Source organism: Ursus arctos, unplaced genomic scaffold, assembly GCF_023065955.2.
Source record: "Ursus arctos isolate Adak ecotype North America unplaced genomic scaffold, UrsArc2.0 scaffold_27, whole genome shotgun sequence".
Lineage (NCBI taxonomy): Eukaryota > Metazoa > Chordata > Mammalia > Carnivora > Ursidae > Ursus > Ursus arctos.
This window is the reverse complement of record NW_026622952.1, coordinates 377,408-399,842: the sequence shown is the minus strand read 5'-3', so window position 1 is coordinate 399,842 and position 22,435 is coordinate 377,408. Positions and strand designations below refer to the sequence as shown.

Below are 22,435 nucleotides of genomic sequence, written 5' to 3'. Positions count from 1 at the left end.
ATAATTATATTCAATATAAATGTACTAAATGCTCTAATGGATAAGACATAGGGTGCAAAACTGCAATGTGATATCACCTCACACCTGTCACAATGGCTAAAATCAACAACACAAGAAACAACAGGTGTTGGCAAGGATGTAGAGAAAAAAGAACCTTCCTGCACTGTTGGCCAGAATGCAGACAGGTGCACTCATTGTGAAAAATAATATGGAGCTTCCTCAAAAAATTAAAAATAGAACTACCCTATAATCTAATAATCACAGTACTGGGTATTTACCCAAAACATATAACAACACTAATTCAAAGAGGTATGTGCACCTCTATGTTGATTGCAGCATTATTTACAATAATCAAACTATGGAAGCAGCCCAAGTGTTCATCAACAGATTATTTGATAAATACGATGTGGTGTATATATGCAATGGAGTATTACTCAGCCATATAAAGAATTAAATCTTGCCATATGCAAGAACATGGGTGGAGGTAGAGCGTATAATACTAAGCAAAATAAACCAGTCAGAGAAAGACAACATATGATTTCATTCATATGTGCCATTTAAGAAACAAAACAAATTATTACAGGAAAAGAGAGAGAGAGAAACCAAGGAACAGATTCTTAGCTGTAGAGAACAAACTGATGCTTACCAGAGTGGGAATGAGGTGGTTCAGTGGGACAAGCAGGGCAAAGGGATTAAAGAGTACTTATCATGATGATATGTAAAGAAGAGTTAACACCTAATTTTCTCAAACTATTCCAAAAAAATAGATAAAGAAGGAAAGCTTCCAAATTCATTCTTTCTACGACACCAGGATTAGCCTGATAATAAAACCAGATGAAGACACCACAAAAAAACAAGCAAACAAAACTGTAGACCTGTATTTCTGTTGAACATAGATGCAGAGATCCTCAACAAAATACTAGCAAACCAAATCCAATATACATTTTAAAAAATCATTCAACAAGATCAAGTGGGATTTATTCCCAGGATGGAAGAATGGTCCAATATTTGCAAATCAATCAGTGTGATATATCAATTAGGGAAAGGATAAAATCCATATGATCATTCCAATAGATGCATAAAAAGCATTTGACAAAGTATAATATCCATTCATGATTTTTAAAAAGACCCTCAACAAGATGGATTTAGAGCATACCTCAACATATAAAGACCTTGTATGAAAATCCCACATCATACTCAATGGGCAAAAGCTGAGAGCATTTCCCCTATGTGAGGAACAAGACAAGGGTGTCCACTCCCACCACTTTTATTCAACAAAAGGTGGAAGTCCTAGCCACAGCAGTCAGACAACAAAAAGAACTAAAAGACATCCAAAACATTAAGGAAGAAATAAAACTTTCAGTATTTGTAGATGACATAAGACTACATAGAAAACCATAAAGACTCCACCCAAAAGCTACTAGAACTGATAGATAAATTCAGTAAAGATTCAGGATACAAAATCAATGTACAGAAATCTGTTGCATTTTTATACACTATTAATGAAGCAGCAGAAAGAAATTAAGAAAACAATCCCATTTACAGTTGCACCAAAAATAATAAAATACCTAGGAATAAACCTAACTAAAGAGGTGAAAGAAATCAAACACCACAAAAAGAAATGGATTGCAAGAACAAATATTGTTAAAATGTCTTACACTACCCAAAGCAATCTACAGATTTAATGCAAATCCCTATCAAAATACCAACAGCGTTTTTTAACAGAACTGGATCGAACAATCCTAAAATTTGTATGGAACCACAAAAGACCCTGAAGAGCCAAAGCAGTCTTAAAAAGAAACGGTGGAAGCATCACAATTCCAGACTTCAAGTTATGTTACAGAACTCTAGTAATGAAAACAGTATGGTACTGGCGAGAAAATAGACACTTAGATTAATGGAACAGAATAGAATGCACAGAAATAAATACACAACTACATGATCAATTAATCTTTGAAAAAGGAGAAAACAATGTGCAATGGGAAAAAGTCTATTCAACAAATGGTGTTGGGAAATCTGGGCAGCAACATGCAAAAGAATGAAACTGGACTGTTTTTTTCACCATACACAAAAATAAAGCCAAAATGGCTTAAAGGCCTAAATGTGAGACCTGAAACCATAAAAATCCTAGAAGAGAATACAGGCAGTAATTTCTTTGACATCAGCTGTAACAACATTTTTCTAGATATTTCTCCTAAGGCAAGGGAAATAAAAGCAAAAAATGAACAATTAGGACTACATCAAAATTAAAAGTATCTGCACAGCAAAGGAAACTATCAACAAAACTGAAAGGCAGCCTATGGAATGGGAGAAGAAATTTGCAAATGACATATCTGATAAAGGGTTAGTATCCAAAATATATAAAGAACTTATTCAACACCCAGAAAACAACCCAATTAAAAAACGGGCAGAAGACATGAACAGACATTTCTCCCAAGAGGACGTCCAGATGGCTAATAGACAAATGAAAAGATGCTCAACATCAGTCATTATCAGGGGAGTACAAATCAAAACCACCATGAGATATCACCTCACACCTGTCAGAATGGCTAAAGTCAAAAACTCAAGAAAGAACAAGTGTTGGCAAGTATGTGGAGAAAAAGGGACCCTCATACACTGTTGGTGAGAAGGCAAACTGGTGCAGCCACTGTGGAAACAGTATGGAGGTTTCTTAAAACATTAAAAATAGAACTACCCTAAATACCCAGTAATCACACTACTAGGTATTTACCAAAAAAATACAAAAACACTAAGTCAGAGGCACACATGCATCCCCATGTTTATTGCAACATTATTTACAATTTCCAAATTATGGAAGCAGCCCAAGTGTTCTTCAGTAGATGAAGGGTTAAAGAAATGGTGTGTGTGTGTGTGTGTGTGTGTGTGTGTGTGTGTGTGTGTGTGTGTGTAGGAATCTTACTCAGCCATAAAAAAAAAAAGAATGAAACCTTGGCATTTGCAACAACATGGATGGATCAAAGAGTGTGATGCTAAGCAAAATAAGTCAGAAAGGTAAATGCCATATGATTTCACTCATATGTGGAATTAAGAAACAAACAAACAAAGGGAAAAAGAGATAAACCAAGAAACAGACTCTTAAATATAGAGAACTAACTGAAGGTTACCAGAGACGATTTGGGTGGGGTGATGGGTGAAATAGGTGATGGGGATTAAAGATGATGGAATAAAGCAAAAAAAAAAAAAAGAGAGAGAGAGAGAGAGGGGAGAGAAATAAAAAAGAAAAAGGGTTCTCTCTAAATTGCTTTCCACCATTAGCTAGTGATTTGCCTTAACTTGGGTAAATTAGCCATGTTTTTAAGTGAAGCATCTGAAGTTTTAAAAAGTTGGTGGATTGGTCAGGAGTTACTCAGGAGTTTTGGGTGAGATGGTTTTAAGACAGGGCTAGAAACCAGCTGGTCTGTTTTCTAGTCCACTGCCGTCAGCACACCATGCTGCCTTTGGTCCTGCTCTGCCATGACCCCTGCAGCCTGTGGTCACTTCTGTGTGTACCACTCTCACATCAACCATATCAGAATATGACACCTATTGGGGCGCCTGGGTGGCACAGCGGTTAAGCGTCTGCCTTCGGCTCAGGGCGTGATCCCGGCGTTCTGGGATCGAGCCCCACATCAGGCTCCTCCGCTATGAGCCTGCTTCTTCCTCTCCCACTCCCCCTGCTTGTGTTCCCTCTCTCGCTGGCTGTCTCTGTCTCTGTCGAATAAATAAATAAAATCTTTAAAAAAAAAAAAGAATTTGACACCTATTGAACAATAGAGTCAATATTTATGATATATATATTTATATATGTATATACTTATATATATAAATGTATTTATAAAATATATATAAATAATGATCTCTTGTTCTCTTTATAAAGGAGATAATGGTGTACTGTTGTTGATCATTTATTTTTGAGTACATACTTTTAAACCTTGCATAGTGAAAACAGATGGGATTTTTTTTTTAATTTCCCCTGGAAACCTGCAGAGCGGATGTTTTGAGTCCTTTTTTGCCAGGAGGATATATCAGTATGGTGTTGGCAGGGGCACCTGTGTTCTGTAGGTGGATATTCACACAGTTCCCAACCCTAAGGATTCTTGAGAGTCTTCAGTCAAAGGAGATTTAAAGGATTTGCTTAAGAATAATGTATTTCCTAATTTAATCAGGTATCCAAGTTAAGACAGCATAAAGGCAGCCAAATAGTTGATAAAGGAATAAGAATAAGTGGTCCTCCCTACCTATTTGGATAGATATGTTAAGAAAAATGACATTCAGGTAATAACATTTTCCAGTTACATATTTTAATTAAGAATAAATAGTAAACTGGTTTTGCTAATCTGTGCTTTTGTTTTGGGACAGTCTGTAGAAGTATACATAAGTCAATAGAGAAATTCTACTTTTTACTGCAGGAAAATATAAACAAAAAGAATGTAAGGGACTTCTGAAAGAAAATTAATTTGGAGAATTTTTATGAGGGTACCTAATGTCTGCCTTACACAGTGCCAGGTACTATGAATTACAAAAAGAAAGGGTACCTGCTCTCAGGTCATTCATAATCTCCTGAAAGAGACGCTTCAACAGAAATATTGTCACAGTGTGGCAAGATCTGCAACGGAGGTATCACAGGTTGCCATAGGAATAACTAAAGTTATAATCCAGTTGGTGGGTGTGTGGGGGAAGTGCCAAGAGGAGTTCTATATTCTGAGATTTTAATGATTTCTAGAAACTTTGACAGAGCTATAAATGATCTGGTACATGAGCCTTTTAAGCTTTCTCTTAGATGAATATGTACTTCCAGAATGCCTCTTTGCTTTCCCAGTCCTCAAGTCATGTCTATAGAGCCACGCTGCCTGGGTTCAGATTCCTGCTTCTCTTCCCAGTTGTGTGACTATGAGCGGATTACTTTCTGTGCTTCAGTTTTATAAAAAGACAAGAGTCATAGTACCTATCTCACAGGATTGTTGTGAGGATCAAGTGAGACAGTACATGGTAGACATTTTTGGAATATTGCCTGTTTTTGTTACGTCTCAAGAAAATTTTGGTTCTCATTATTATTAATTTTGGAAGTTAGTAAACCAGGAACATTGAAACATAATCACCATGTTGATTGTTTTGATTCTTTCTAAAATGCTATTTTCTGTCAAATAAAATTTTCCATTTTTTTCCCCTTTGTAGCTCCAAGAGGAAAGCGAGGATGGAAAACTTTTTATGCTGTACTAAAGGGAACAGTCCTTTACTTGCAAAAGGTAAACATAAATTAAAAAATGAAGCCCACAAAACTTTATGAAATGATTTGACAAGGTAGCCAGAAAATATTTACTTTGTACAAAAAGGCTATATCAAACACCCAAAAGATTATTTAATTGATGTCTAAATTCTTTTTTAGGTTTTTTTTTTGTTTCTGGTTAAAAAATTATTTTAGAAATTATATATTTGTAATTATATATATTATATAAAATATTTTATGTATATAATCCTTATGACATATGTTATATGTATTTTATAGTATATATTAAATATAAATATTGTGTATGTGTGATCAGAGCTGTGCTCCATTTGTGTTCAGTTAGAAATTTTGAATATATGTTGATAAGTCAGACCGCATATGGTCTGTGTAGGTATGGAGCTGTGGCAGCACTTGTTTCAATGGTTATTTATACTGTAGATTAGTTAGATCCTTCATTTAACTCCTTCACTAATGCTAAGTAACAGTATATCTTCATTTAATTATTTGCCTTCATTTAGCTCTACCTAAATCTAGAAACACATTTCATTCAGGTCCCGAAGCATTGGTACCCCTAATATAATCCAAATTATCTGGGTTTTTAACCAGAACATTTTCTGCCCGGATCCTTTCTTCTAATCCCAGAATCTGGAAATCTATTTGGGATCATGTTTTGTATGTTCTGACCTTTGAAGTATAATCCCTGGAGCTTCCACCTCCCTAGCTCTATGTGTGTGGACATGGGAAATTTGTGTGTTGACTGGAACGAGGTCCATCGCTTCCCAGGGCCAAACAAGACTGCAGCTCCAACTGTGAAGGGCAGCTTGGAATTTGGGTAAATAGGTAGCAAGGCGGTAACAACACTGCCCTCAATGATGACTGATAGGAAAAGTCTTATTTTTTTAACTGTGATCAAAAACACATAACCCTCAACTAATTTCTAAGTACACAGTACATACAGTATTAACTATCAGCACAGTGTTACACGGTAGATCTCTAGAAATTTTCCATCTTGCATGACAAACAATACCAAGTGAACAGCAATTCTCCCACTCTTCCCTCTCCCCAGCCCCTGGCAACCACCATTCTACCTTCTGTTTCTATGAGTTTAGCTATTTCATATAAGTGGAAACAAGTAGTATTTGTCCTTCGATGACTGGCTGATTTCATTTAACATAATGTGATGAAGGTTCATCCATGTTGTAGCCTATGACAGAACTTCCTTCTTTTTTATGGCTAAATAATATCCTATTTTTTACCTCATTTTCTTCATTCATTCATTCATCCATAGATATTTGTGTTGTTTCCACCTCTTGGTCATTGTAAATAATGCTGAAGTAAACATGGAGTGCAAATCTCTTTTTGATATCTTGATTCAATTCCCATTGATAAATATAACACAGAAGTGGGATCACTGGGTCATATGGTAGTTCTATTTATTTATACTGTTTTCCATAGTGGCTGAATTATTTTTAGTTCCCACCAACAGTGCAGAGGAGTTCCAATTTCTTCACATGCATGTCAGCACTTCTTTTTTTTTTTTTTTTAAAGATTTTTTATTTATTTATTTGACAGAGATAGAGACAGCCAGTGAGAGAGGGAACACAAGCAGGGGGAGTGGGAGAGGAAGAAGCAGGCTCATAGCAGAGGAGCCTGATGTGGGGCTCGATCCCGGAACTCCAGGATCACGCCCTGAGCCGAAGGCAGACGCTTTAACCGCTGTGCCACCCAGGCGCCCCCATGTCAGCACTTCTTATTCTCTGTTTTTTGGTTTTGTTTTGTTTTGTTTTGGTTTGGTTTGGTTTGGTTTGGTTTGGTTTGGTTTGGTTTGGTTTTAATAATGGCCATCCTAACAGGTGTGAGATGATATCCCATGGTAGTTTTGATATCAAGCGTCTTTTCATATACCAGTTAGCCATGAGTGTTATCTTTGTAGAAATGTCTATTCAAGTCCTTGCCCATGATTTATTCAGATGATTTGTTGTTTTTCTTTTCTTTTGTTTTTTGCTATTGAGTTATAGGAATTTCTTATATATTTGGATATTAATCCCTTATCATATATATGGTTTTCAGACATTTTCTCCCATTCTGTAGGTAGCCTTTACATTCCCTTGTTTCCTTTGCCATACAACTTTTTACTTTTGTGTAGTCTCACTTGTCTGTTTTTGCTTCTGTTGCCTTTGCTTTTGATATCACATCCAAGAAATCATTGCCAGTGTCAGTGCCAACAAGCTTTTCCTCTGTGTTTTCTTCTAGTTTTATAGTGTCAAGTCTTAACATTTGAGCCTTTAATCTGTTTTGAGTTAACTTTTGTGTAGGTATAAGGATGAAATTTCATTCTTTTGCTTGCGGATACCCATTTTCCTAGTACTATTTGTTGAAGGAATTATCTTTTCCCCCTTGTGTACTGTTGGCATTCTGTGGAAATCAGTTTACTGTATATGCATAGGTATTTCTGTTAAAAATGCCATTGGATTTTGATAGGTATTACATTGAATCTGTAAATGACTTTGGGGAGTATGAACATTTTAACAGTATTGTCTTCAAATCCATGAACGTGAGATGCCTTTCCATTTATTAGTGTCTTTAATTTCTTTTAGCAATGTTTTGTATTTTTCAGTGTATAAGTTTTTCCCCTCCTTCATTAAGTTTATTCTTAAGAATTTTATTGTTTTTGATGCTATTGTAAGTGGCAGTGTTTTCTTAATTTCTTTTCAGGATTGTTCATTATTAGTATATGAAATGCAACTGATTTTGCATATCGATTTTGTATCCTTCAATGTTGCTAAATAGGTTTCTTAGTTCTAACAGGGTTTTTTTTGTGGAATCTTTAGAGTTTTCTATATATAAGGTCATGACATCTGTGAACAAATAGTGTTACTTTTTCCTTTCCAGTTTGGAATCCTTTATTTCTTTTTCTCCCCCATTCTGGCTAGGACTTCAGTACTATATTGAATAGAAGAGACTAGAATGAGCTTCCTTGTCTTATTTATTTTCTTAGAAGAAAAACATTCAATTTTTCACCGTTGAATATAGTGTAAGCTGTGAGCTTTTCATATATGACTTTTATTATAGTAAGGTAATTTCCTTTTATTCTTTGTTGAATATTATCATAAAAAAGTCTTGAATGTTTATTAAATGCTTTTTCTGCATCTATTAAGATAATCATATGGCTTATAACCTTTGTTAATATGATTTATCACATTAATTGATTTTCATATATTATCTTTACATCCTAGGAATAGATAGCACTTGGTCATAGTGTGTGCTCCTTTTGATGTAATGTTGGATTTGGTTTGCTGGCATTTTGTTGAGGATTTTTGCATCTATATTCTTCAGGGATATTGACCTGTAGTTTTCTTGTGTATCTTTTTCTGGTTTTGGTATCGGGTTAATGCTGTCCTCATAAAATGAGTTAAAAATGTTCCCACCTCCTCAGTTTTGGGGAGGAATTTGAGAAGGGTTGACATTAATTCTTCTTTAAAACTCTTCTTTAGGGTACCTGGGTAGCTCAATCAGTTAAGCGTCTGCCTTCAGCTCAAGTCATGACCCCAGGGTCCTAGGATCGAGCCCTGCATTGGGCTCCCTGCTCAGTGGGAAGCCTGCTTCTCCCTCTCCCTCTCCCTCTGCCCCTCCACCCTGCTCGTGCTTGCTCTCTGGCTTGCACTCTCTCTTTCTCTCTCTCTCTCAAATAAATAAATAAAATCTTTTTAAAAACAAATAAATAAAACTCTTCTTTAAAAGAATTTATGGGTAAGCCATGTGGTCCTAGACTTTTCTTCATTAGGGGGGTTTTGATTACTGATTTAATACACTTACTAGTTATAGATTTGTTTTGATTTTCTATTAATTACATGATTCAGTCTTGGCAGATTATATTTTTTCTAGGAATTTATGCCTTTCTTCTGGGTTGTCCAATTTGTTCATAATTGTTTCTTATAATCCTTTTAATTTTGTGGCATCAGTTGTAATGTCTCTGTTTTCATTTCTGATTTTATTTATTCATAGTGTAGTTAAAGGATTATCAGTTTTATTAATCTTTTCAAAAACCAATTCTTGGGGTGCCTGGGTAGTTAAGCATTTGACTCTTGATGTCAGCTCAGGTCTTCTTCTCAGGGTCATGGGTTCAAGCCCCATGTTGGGCTCCATACTGAGCATGGAGCCTACTTTAAAAAAAAAAAACAATTCTTAGTTTTGTTAATTTTTTTTTCTGCTTTTGTTTTTCTGGTTTCTATTTCATTTATTTCTGCTCTAAACAGAAATACACCTTTAAATATAAAGTGAGCCTCTTATAGACAGAATATAGATGGATGTTGTTTTATTATCCATTGAGACACTCTCCATTTACATTTAATTATTAATAGTCAAGGACTTACTGTTAGCATTTTGTAAATTTGTGTCTCTTTTGTAGCCTTTTGACATTTTTTTCCTCTTTCATTGTCTTCCTGTGCATTTTACTGATATTTTGTAGAAACATGTTTTTATTGCTTTCTCATTTTCTTTTGTATATCTTCTGTAGCTATTTTCTTTGTGGTTACCATGAGGCTTACATAAAATATTTCATAGTTCTAACAGTCTCTTTTAAGCTGACAACTTCAATCACATGTAAAAAAACATACACTTTCACCTCCTACCACAACATGCACAATTTATGATATTGATATCTGCGTTCTTTTAACAAATTTTTATGTTTATAGTTATTCTTGATATATTTCTCTTAATTTCTGTGCTATACTTATATGTGATTTGCACACTGCTGCTACAGTTTTTCATTATTCTGTATTTGTCTATATATTTGCCTTTACCAGTGAGATTTTTACTTCATATGCTTTCATGTTACAGTTTCACATCCTTTCATTTCAAATTCTTGTTCTGTTTTCATTACGCTTCTAGTAAGGCAGGTCCAGCAGTAACAAATTCCCTCAGTTTGTTTATGTGGGAAAATCTTTATCTCTCCTTCATTTTTTAAAGGATTAATTTGTTGGATATAGTACTCTTGGTAGCAGACTGTTTCCCACCATTCTAGGTATATCATCCTATTTTCCCCTGACCTGCAAAGTTTTTTCTGAGAAGTCCTTTGAGAGTCTTAAGGGATTCCATGTATATTACAAGTTTCTCTTTTGCTACTTCACAAAATTCTCTTCATCTTTGACTTTTGAAAATTTGATTATAATGTGTCTTCATATGTCTGAATTTATCTAGACTTGAGACTTTTGGGCTTCTTGGATCTAGATGTCCATTTCTTTCCTGATTTGAGAAGTTTTGAGCCATTATTTCTCTCTGTAAGCCTTCTGCTCCTTTCTCTCTTCTCCTTCTGAGATTCTGATAATATGTATTTTGGTCCAGTTGATGGTGTCCAATAAGTCCCTTAGGCTTTCTTCACTCTTTTTCATTCTTTTTTTTTTCCTTTGTATTTCTTTGACTGAATAATTTCAAGTTGCCTGTCTTCCAGTTCAGTTATCCTTTCTTCTTGCTCAGGTATGCTGTTGAACCCATCTAGTGATTTTTTTAGTTCAGTTATTCTAGTATTTAGCTCCAGAATTTCTGTTTAGTTCCTTTTTATATTTTTTATCTCTTTGTTAATATTCTCATTTTGTGCATACATAATTTTCTTGAGCACATTGAACATCTTTATGATGGTTAATTTGGATTTTTTATCAGATAATTTATATACCTCTCCTTATTTAGGGTTGGTTTCTGGAGGTTTATTTTGATTTTCTGATCAAGCCATGTCTACTTGTTTCTTCATTTTTCTGATAACTTTATATTGGGATTTGCACATCTAAAGTTACCTCTCTCAGTCTTTACAGACCATTTTTGTTTAGGGAAAACCCTTACCAATCTGCTTGGCTAATTTTCTGGGGACCTTTGAAACTTTTTCTGAGGGTTGCAACTTCTCTGAGCTTCTGCATGCAGTTTCTCAGGTAGACAGTCTTGCACTCTTCTTTTCAAGAGCTTGTAATTTTTGCTCTCTCATGTTTATTTGTAGCAGTGCAACTGCTCTGGTTTTGCAGCAGCAAGCCACTCAGCTCTCTCTTCTTCTGAGTGACAAGCATCCAGAGTATGCCAGTTCCCATCAATGACCCAAGTCAGACAAGACAGATACCATCTCCCTTGGTCAGCCCTCTGATAAGAATGCCAGATATACACTCCACCCTGTATCTCCCTCTTGAGAGAGAAGGCTTAGGTTGTGAACATTTCTCCCAATCTTACCAAGCCATGCTGGCTGCAGCAAGCCACCCACCACTTTCCTTTAATTTCAGCAACCTCCATGTGTCCAATCTATGCTAATTCACTCAGAATTCTGAGTGAGGCAAGACAAACATTCCTTCATCAACCTTCCAAAAAGCCACAACATTGGAGGTATTCTCCACTCTTCACTTTACCCTGAGGGAGTAGTGAAGGGCCAGGGTATTTTCTTGCAGTCTTGACCTGTGACAGTTTCAGGGAGGGGCTCACACAGGTAAAGTGAAATTGTTCTTATTATCCTTTTCAATATGGTTCTTTGGCTTTTTGCTCTCCTGTAGTACTGCAACCTCTTAACTGCATTCTAACATTTTCATAAAGCCATTATGATGCATATACCATGGCTAAATTGTGTTTCTGTGGGGGAATAAGAACTGAGACTTTTTATTTTGCCATCTTGCTGACATCACTCCTAGGAAAATATTTTTAAATCTACTTGGACTATGATAAATAGTTTTGGCATCTTTTTCTTTTTACTTTACTTAGTATCATAAGCATTCTTAAATAAAAATTTTTTCAGAAACATATTTTTTGGTCAACCTGGTATCTGGTGACTGTGATATGATAAGTCATATGGTTTTATTTTTTTCCTCTCTCCTTAATAAAGTTTATAAAAGCATTCATTTTTAATTGCTTACAGTATATTTTCCATTAAGTAGGTTTACCATAACTTCATCTTTTTCCCATTTTCAGACATACCCTCATTTCAGTTGATTTTCAGTTATAAATAATGGTGTGTGTATTTGTGCACATATCTATTTATATCCTGAAGATAGATTCCTAGTACTGTCATGGGTCACAGGGACAGGATAGGAACTGCTTAAAATTATTCAGGCATAATTCTAAATGCCTTCTGAAGAGGCCAAACCAACATGCATTCCCAGCAGTTTTTTATGATAATATCTGTCTCATCACAGCCTCTTCTCACCACATTAATTATTGGTATTTGGATATTTGAAGAGAAAGTTCCCATTCATTTTGAACTTTTTGTTTTTAGTGTACAAACGTATGCCCTTACACATTTTATACTCTTCTATAGCTGCATTTTCACAAGTGTGTTTCTCTGGGGAAGAGTCCTTCCTTTGATATAACATCTACAATACTGAATCAGATAGCCTTCCCTATGTGATGGCACCCACATTTGCACCACTGATATAATAAATACTTTGGAATGGAGATATCACTAATGGGAAATGTATTTGATTTATTTTTATTTTAAACATTTCAAATGTTATAATAATACTCTATATAACAAAATGGAAAGAACAATTTGCTTTAAAAACCACCCTTCCTTAAGAGTCCACCCAGTCCGAAGAAGGACTTTGAGTGCATTTTATTATATCCTATATCAACATTTTACATATTACCAGAGCAGCTTTGTAAGGAACACTTTTATAATTCTCTTTTGTTCTATTCTTTATTGGAGCTTTTTTTCAGATGTCTGCATTGGGAAGGACCATATCTTGCACAAACCCTTTTATTTTCTTCCTTTTGAAATAGATTAGGTAAGGAATATTAGAGCATGGGATGCTTCACCTTGGACCAGAGTTCTCTTTGTTGATAAGTCACCTTTGCAGAAAAAGGTGTGGAGTTAGCTGAAATCCAAAGATTACAAAGAATTTGCGGCATCCTCCTGAAATTTACACATTACTTTGAGTGAGAAAACAACAGGAGAAATGGAGACTGTCATTGATATTAGATTATCCATGCTCTTACATGGTCAGATATCTTGTATTGTCTTTATTTCTCTATGGAGCCAGCACAGCTTCTAATTTATAAGTCAACCACTTTGGCCTCTGCCAAAGCAGCATGTGTGTATATGCTGGGCCCACATTGGTCCTTTCAGCTAGCTTTGTCTCTGCAGGAAACAACCCTTTGAAATTAAATTTCTCATAGCACAGCTGTTTCCCCAGCAGAAATCCTATTCTCTTGGCTTACTTTTTCATTTTCTCTAAAATCTCTGTAAAGGGCATGGCTGTCTTTGGCAAAACCATTTCATTGAATACCGAGCCACAGGATTTCCACCCACGCCATCCCAGAGTGAGCCTGGGAAGAGAGAAAAATGCTCTTGCATTCAACATTTGACAGAGGCAATGCAAAGAGAGATGCTGTTTCCAAGTTACCAGCTTTTCCTATCTTGTTGCCCTCTCCCTCAGTTAAGTGAATTGGATTGAGTTTGACTCATCAGATACTGAAGAAAAACTAAATATTGACAAGGGAATAACTTTGTGAACTTTGAATCTTTAGCATCAGTTTGAATTAGAGCTCCAAAATTAGATTGTCCACCATTCTTTTTTTCATGCCTTTTCATCCCATATATGTTTCTCAGCATTAAAGATTCATGTCCAAAGACTTCCAGTAATTGTTCGGTACTGGGTCCCTTCCCTTTTTCTCAGGTGGGCAGATGCTCTATCACTGCTCCCTACCACATCATGACTTCTAGTGTCTTGGCTCCTAAAGGGGCAGCTGGGGTAAGATGGGTGGGGAGATAGTATTGCCTAAGACAGGACACAGGGCCTCTACTCCCTTGATAAATTAATCAAGTAAATCTTCTAAAGAGATCATAATGACTGGCAACTCACTCCTTTAAGGTCCACATTCCTTTTATTATAAACGCATACACACCGACAAAACCCCTCTCCCATTTAAATAACAATATATTGAGATGCTCATTCCATTATCAAATGCTTTTCATTTATGTTTAAGCCTTTCATCAAGACTTCCCAACTATGAAATAGCCTAATGATTTTTACCCATATGAAACAATTCAGTTAGTATTTCCTCATTAAGAGTGAAGAATAATAAGAAAAGCCACTTCCCCCTTCAAAAAGTCATTAGAGGCATAGCTTAAATTATACTGAGAAAAAGCTCAGTCTCCATTCATTCAGCCTCCTTCCCTACTTCTATCCCAAGCAGAGGCTTATCCCAAAGGTTTTCAGTGACTACTATAAGAAATTGAAGAGTTAGTAAATATCTAATGCCTCTAAAGTTTATAATCCTGCTTGTGTGTTTATAACCTTCTCTGTTGCATGACTATTCCTGTATTAAAAAAAAATACATTCTTTACAGAGCACTGTTTTTTTATCTAATATTTAAGAAAATAATAATTTCTCGATCCAAAGCATCACACATCAAAGATGTAAGAAATGGATTAGCAAACATACTAAGCCAGCTTACTTGAGTGGTCATGCAGCCAGAAATGACCAGTTAACTTTACATCCTCGAAGAGATTCAACTTACTTTTGGCTAATACACAGCAAGTATGCAATAGCTTATTTTCTTTCCCTTTAACCTCCTGCTTTGGTAAGAACTAATGGTTACCTTCTCTCTTTTACGGTACTCCCCTGGCTCCAGTTACTATTTTGCTGAAATATGAGACTATCTCTAATCATCTTCTGTAATTAGAGTACCTAACTTTTTGAGATTTTCTGACATGGACCCATTTTCAATTATTCTTCCTTATTGTTCCCATAAACCATGAAAAACCATGAAAATGTCAACATTCCAACAATTTCATGATTTCTAGATGGGCACTCAAAAGAAACCCAAGTATCCTTTACCAGCTGAACTTTGGCAAAGAAACTACCATTCTGATACAGAGGACCATACTAGGAAGAAAATCCATAGGGAATACATCTATTAGATTAGGACTATGCCAGTTTTTCAAAGTGCTCTACACTGGTGACATGATTGTGAGCAAGATGCAGTCCCTAAAGAAGCTTATACTCTGTCTGTAGAGATTAAAAAAAAAAAAAACTATCTGAATGCAATTTAATATATGCTACAAAAAGTATGGTATTGAAACACTTAACTGAGCCTTAGGAAGAGAAAAGAAGATTGTGGAAGAATTCATGAAGTAAGTGATATTTAAGCCTACAAAGACAAATAGAAGTTAGTCATACAGAGGATTGAGACAGGGAGAAACCTGTGTGGGTGCCTAACTGTGAGAGACCACAACACATTTGCAGGGCTGCAGGTATCCTAGGCAGATGGAAGAGCCTAGAAAATTATGTTTAAGAGTTGATGTTTTATCTTAGAGCAATGTGGAACTATCAGAAGGTATAAATGGGATGTGACATGATCAGATATATATTTTAGAAAGATCAGTCTGACTGTAGGATAGAGAGGACTGGAGTCAGATTCAATCAGAGACAGAACCAGATTCGCTTGAACTATAGCAAGGATAACAGAAAGGGAGAAACATAGTCTAACAAGAGGGTTCAGCCTGTAGTGTTGATTTCAAGGTGTCTTTGGAAAAATAAATGGATATGTACAACAAACAGTGATGGATATTCAGATCTGGAGCTGGGGAGGGAACTTAGAAATACAAATCTGGAGAGCCATCAAAAAAATAGCTAATGATTTCAGCCATTAGAATAAGTGATGTCAGTCAGAGTAGAGTGAGAAGATGGTGGATAGAACCAGTGGAACACAAACACTTCATATGTTTTCTAAGAGTAATAGACAGTGAAGGAACCTGAGGAGCTTAAACAGTGTAACCAGAGAGAGCCAAGAACAAAACAGAGAGACAGAGAGATGAGATACTACCGATGTCAAGAGATATTAACAGCATTCCATGTTGTAAGGAGGTTAAGTAAGATAGTAATTGGAAAGTGTCATTTGAATTTCCCAACAAGGAAATTATTGATATAAAGCAGTTTCAGCAGAGTGGCAGGTATGGAAGCTGAAATGGACTGACAGTTAAAGACATACAGGCAGATGGGGCATCTGGGTGGCACAGTCTGTTGAGCATCCAACTCTTGGTTTCTGCTCAGGTTGTGATCTCAGCGTCATGAGATCAAGCCCCTTATCAGGTCATGCTGAGCTGGGAGTACGCTTGAGATTCTCTTTCTCCCTCTCCCTGTGCCCCTGCACCTCCTCAAATAAATAAATAAATCTTAAAAAAAAAAAAAAAGACATACAGGCAGAAAGTATATAGACAACTGCTATGAAGACGCTTGATTTATAGCTTCCACTTTGATCTTCGCTCCACTACCCCTGTTCTGATACTCCCTTTCTGTGACTTTTACCAGTAACATCCCCAATTTCTAACTCATTTCTATTGAATCACTTTTCTTTACTGTTACTGATTTCTCTCTAAAGTAGAATAAGTCCTTTTCTTTCTTCTTTTCCCCTAGACAATTTCTGACGTTATCCAGAGCTCTTGTTTTGCTTTTCCAGGTTACACACAGTCTTCTTCATGACCACCTCATTTCCCTTTCTGGTCTCCTTCCTTAATATCACTTAGTCATGTTTGTCTCTAACTTTCAAGCAAAAAGTAAATCCACAGAGTATCACAATAGTAATGTCAGAACCATTTATAAAATGTCATATTGGGAGCTATGTAAGAAACAAACATTGTATCTACCCCCTAGAAAAGCTTAGGGTTACAATGTAGATGAGAAGTCCAGTCTCATGCAAAGAATGGCTAGTGATATGATAAGTGGAAAAAACATAGGGTAAATGGAATAAAGTTGGATGAATAATAACTGATTCCAGTTTCTAGAACTCCCTTAGGTACACCAAAATAGGGCGTTTATGATACAGTGGTTTTTTTCTTGGTCTTTTAGCTAAGTAAGAATATACTCCTTTCATTGTTTGGTTCTCATACTTTCAGTATCTCTGAACCCAGGCCAGCCCATGCCTAAGAAATGCACACCCTATTAATGATTATTATTATTGGTGGAATATAAAGTATTCATTACAGAGGATTCTAATATTATCACTTTAATGTAACACAGTTTATGCTTTAAAATTTTGAAATTGCTATGAACTGATGATAAAATGAGTAAATTCTTATTGGTCTTGATGATCCATCATTGTTGATATTCAGATATTAACTTCATATCCATTTGTTAACTGAGAATGAGTCATCTGCTAGCTAAAGGCTTAGACGAGCCTTTGCTATCACAGAACTTCAAAAGTTCTCTGTTGGTTTCTATTATGGGCTTTGTGCCTGACCTTGCTAGTCTGTGCCTTTTTCTTGAAAGTACTTTTTTGTGAGCTTTATGACAGTATTTCTATTACAGGTCTGGTGGTGACAAAACTGAACTATGTTGCTCTTAAAATAAATTGTCAGGTGATTGATGGAATGGTTATGAGAAATAGGTGTAGGTTGCTTGTTAATATATGGCACTAAATTACTTAATTATTGCATTCTCCAGACCAGGCTCTTGAGAATCTTCTAATATGTTTTACCTCAAGGGTCTAGAAAACAGCTATTCAAACCTGAATATATTTATCTTCACCAGGTCTTTCAAAGGAAAAAATCAGTTCATTACGTAAAAATTTAGCTTGCTGTCACAATATCCTAGGAACTCTCTGTGCTTGTAGCAAGATGTTCTCTTCATTCCTTGGATTACTTGGAAGAGAGACGTGTTCCAACTACTTACAAGGTTTTTTAAATCTGATTGGGAAGAGAGTTGTTCATTCTTTTTGTTTTTGCAGTATTTGAAGTATAGGTGACATCAGGAGTGAGCAGAAAAAAGACACCGATGATTTAAGTCTTCTGACTGTGATGATTGCGGCCAGTCTGAGGCTGATATGACGAATACCATAGTGCCAGGAGCTGGTTTGTCCCTGAGAGCAAAAAGCTTTCCTGTATGCTCAGGGCATTTTTATTTCTTTTCATGAAATTGCTGGCTCTGTGTCCTTTCACACTTTGAAAAGGCTCTCTGGACTTCTCTCATTCTCTAAAACAATGGTAAATGCATGAAAGAAAAAGTTAACTAGGCTTTGAAGCCTCCTGTTTCCTTGGGAGAATGATGGTAATATCCAAGTTTTCACTAGTCATAATTTAGATGAATGACGTAGTCCAGCAGAGAAATGTGACCATTATATAAGAGATAGTCCAGAAATAATCACAACTCTAAAAGACTGTAAGTTTATAAAAAGACACTATAGCTAGAAACACACCTGGTCTCTGGGGCTTAAGACATACAGGCTGTGCTCTGAAGATTTCTGTTTAAAAACACAATTCTCATTCAGATGCCCAATAAACAGAAACTGGTTTATTCCTGAAGAATTTTTTTGTCCCCACTTGAAGAGATGATGCAGTGCTTTATGGTTTCTTCCAAGTTTGGGTTAGGTCCAGAACTCAAACTTCATTCCCCATTTGCTACTCAGGTCCCTAAGCAGTGCTTCTCTCTCCCTCTCTGTCTTCCTCCCTCTCACTTTACCTCTCTTCCTTTCAATTAATACTATAACCCCAGAAATCATGTGAAAGTTGTGAAGGGAAACATGAATTAGACACTAACTTGATCTCACAGGACTCTGAACTGAGTGATGGGACGGTGGGTGGTGGACAGACACATCAATGTGGTCACATCATAACAAGCGCACGTTAGTAATGTCTAGAACTGAGAGGAAAGCAGACAGCAGCCTCCTACCAATAAAAATAGAAATATGGAAGAAGTATAGGAGGGTGCTCGAGATTTTTTCTTCTGCTTATAAACAAAGACTTCTTAAGTCTTTTGGTATGTTAAGTCAAGTAATCCTATTAGCTTTTTCAAAGGCTGTTGATGGTTATTACCTCTATCTAACTCTTCCAGTTTAGTTGTGTAATCATGAAAAATATAGATCCTAAATTCCTAGTTCAGTCACCAGACTGATCCTAGAAAATTTCCTGGGCTTCAAAGAAGTCCGAGGCGTTACTGAGAAAGCATTTCAAAAGTCCTTCATGTTCTCCTGTGTCTGTAAGTGCTCCCTGTCTATATAGACTAAGGAGGGTTACAGTGCAAAGTGTTTCAGTGCATAACGAAGTTCTCCTACTACAGGCTGTTACCTCCACATTATTATAACATATAATAGAAACATCTTGAATCCTTTGACTTTAACTTGTTTATTCTCTCCTAATTCTCTTTAGTATTATAATATAGGTCACATTTTTCTGACACTAAAATTGCTTACCTAACATGAGAAAGTTAGATGAAAAGATCCCTCAGGCTCCTTTCAATTTTTAAAATTCTGCAAATAACTGATTGTCAAATGTGTAATTAGTTGAGTGATGGGCTAAAACATGCCTTCATCTGATATGCTGTTACTCCTCACTTCCCACATTTGTGGAAACATAGCACTTTATTTGCTCCCTGGGAGAAGAAAAAGAAACTGAATGATTTTTAGAAAGACAGCTAACCAAAGATATTTAGAATTAAAAAAAAAAATAGTCACCAAGTTATAAAAAACACTATTAATGCCTTTTTAAAAATCAAGGATTAATAGATTAAGATCCAGTTTCCTTTAATTGCTAACATTTTTATTAATATCATCAGTTTCAAACAAGAATTTGTTCTCAGCTTTCCAGTCTTTATTCTCTCAATGAAAATCAAGACCATTTCAACTTTGCTTTAAATTGTTTTTTTTACCTATTTAATAAGGCATGAGTAAATAATATTTTGAAAACTGAAATCTGAGAATCTTTTCAACTGATGTCAAAGAATTTCTATTGAGATTTGGTCACTTTCCAAATGGGACTTTATATTTACCTGAGAGTACAAGTTTTCAGACTGATACCAGTTATTTGTACATATATAGATGATTTTGTGTTAGTGGGTTATGATTCAAAATTATAAGACATTTAATTAATAGCTTCTTAGGGGGGAAAAAAGAAAGCTTTTCATTCCATACTTTAAATGAATTTAAAGTAAATAGCATTGTAAAATCACATTATTGGTGCTTAATTGGGTGGTGGAATGCTCTAATGAATCACGCTAGATAAAAAAGATACAGACTGCAACTGAACACGGAGGAGAGTAACATGTTTTTAGGCATCACTGTCACCTTTCATTTGTTTGAAACAAATGGATAGTAGTTAGATGTCATGGAGCATTTTGTTTTCTTGCAGAAAATTTCTTGATTGTATTTATTTTGCTGTTTCATATTATAGTTTGCATAGCATAGAGTCTTCGGTTTGAAATGGTTTGATGATAATTTATCCCTTGCTTCTTCCTTCCCAATTCCATCATTTAAACACTGTTTCTACTTCAAGTAGTGAAAAATAAAGATGTCGGAACAAACCCTGTAGGATAACGTCATTTCCGTATATCCGGTTGTCAATCCTAGTTTTTCCAATCTCACTCTGGAATTTGCTCATTTTTTATGGACTTGGAGCTTCAATTTCTAGTGGGAGTTCAGAATGCCAAACATATTTTTTTTATTTAGCCTGTTTTTTTAATTTTTTTTAATTTTTTTTTTTTTAAAGATTTTATTTATTCATTCGACAGAGATAGAGACAGCCAGTGAGAGAGGGAACACAAGCAGGGGGAGCGGGAGAGGAAGAAGCAGGCTCATAACGGAGGAGCCTGATGTGGGGCTCGATCCCATAACGCCGGGATCACGCCCTGAGCCGAAGGCAGACGCTTAACCGCTGTGCCACCCAGGCGCCCCATAGCCTGTTTTTTTTTAATTGAAGTGTAGTTGACATACAATATTATATTAGTTTCAAGTGTAAAACACAGTGATTCAGCATTTGTATAAATTAGGAACTGATCACCATCATAAATCTACCATCTGTCACCATACAAAGTTTTATGATATTATGCAGTGTATTCCCTATTCTATACATTGTATCTGCCTGTCTTATTTATTTTATAACCAGAATTATGTACCTTTACACCCCCATTCCCCCATTTGTCCATCCCTCCAACCCCCTCTACTTTGGCAACCACCAGATTGTTATCTGTATCTATGAGTCTGTTTCTGTTTTGTTTGTTCATTTCTTTCATTTTTTAGATTCCACATATAAGTGAAATCATATGCTATTTGTATTTCTGTATCTGACTTATTTGACTTAGCATCATATCCTCTGAGTCCATACATGCTGTTGCAAATGACAGGATTTCATTCTTCTGTATGTCCTGAGTAATACTCCATTGTATGTAGGTATACGCACAGACACACAAACAGACACCCCACATCCTTATCCATTCATGTTGATGAGCACTTCAGTTGCTTACATATCGTGGCTGTAGTAAAAAATGTTGCAATGAACTTGGGTTGCATACCTCTTTTCAAATTACTGTTTTTGTTTTCTGTGGATAAATACCCACAAGTAGAATTGCTAGCTCATATGATAGTTCTATTTTTAATTTTTTTGAGGACTCTTTATACTGTTTTCCACAGTAACACCACCTTTTTGCATTCCCACCCAGCAGGGCACAGGATTCCCTTTTATCTGCACCCTTGCCGGCAATTGCAATTTCCTCTCTTTTTGGTAACAGCCATTCTGACAGGTGTAAATGTTATTGTTATTTTGATTACTATTTCCCTAATGATTAGTGATGAGCATTCTTTCGTGTGTCTGTTGGCCCTCTGTGTGTCTTCTTTGGAGAAATGTCTATCCATAATGTCCTCTGCCCATTTTTTAACTGAATTGTTTATTTCTCTGATACTGAGTTGTGTGAGTTCTTTACGTAGTTTGAATAATAACCCCTTACCAGTTGTAAATATCTTTTCCCATTCAGTATGTTGCCTTTTCATTTTGTTGGTGGTTTCCTTTACTTCCTTCAAACTCAAAATATGAGTTTGATTTAGACTCGTTTATTTATTTTCACTTTTGTTGCCCTTTCCTGAAGAGACAGATCAAAAAAATATATTGTTAAGACCAATGTCTAAGAGTTTACTGTCTATATTTTCTTTTAGAGTTTTGTGATTTCTGGTCCTACATTTAGGTCTTTAATCCATTTTGAGCTTATTTTTATATGTGCTGTAAGAAGTCTGGTTTCATTCTTTTGCATGCACTTGTCCAATTTTCCCAACAGCAATTATTAAAGACTGTCTGTTCCCCATTGTATATTCTTGCCTCTGTCAAAGATTAACTGAACATATAAGTGTGGATTTATTTCTGTATTCTGTTTCATTTATCTTTGTGTCTGTTTTTGTGCCAGTACCATAGTACCATACTGTTTTGATTACTACAGCTTCATAGCATAGTCTGAAATCAGGGAGCATATTACTTTCAGCTCTGTT

General features: G+C 35.8%; 1 protein-coding gene across 10 annotated transcripts in view; it reads left to right on the top strand.

The window, feature by feature from the left end:
• Nucleotides 1–22,435, top strand: part of PSD3 (pleckstrin and Sec7 domain containing 3) — a 702,408-nt gene that overhangs the window by 598,781 nt on the left and 81,192 nt on the right. For all 10 annotated transcript variants that reach the window (XM_044379268.3, XM_048226255.2, XM_044379274.3 and 7 more), the window contains one exon: nucleotides 5,176–5,246. In XM_044379268.3, the coding sequence (XP_044235203.2) occupies nucleotides 5,176–5,246 (71 nt within the window). The remainder of the gene's footprint in view (nucleotides 1–5,175; nucleotides 5,247–22,435) is intronic.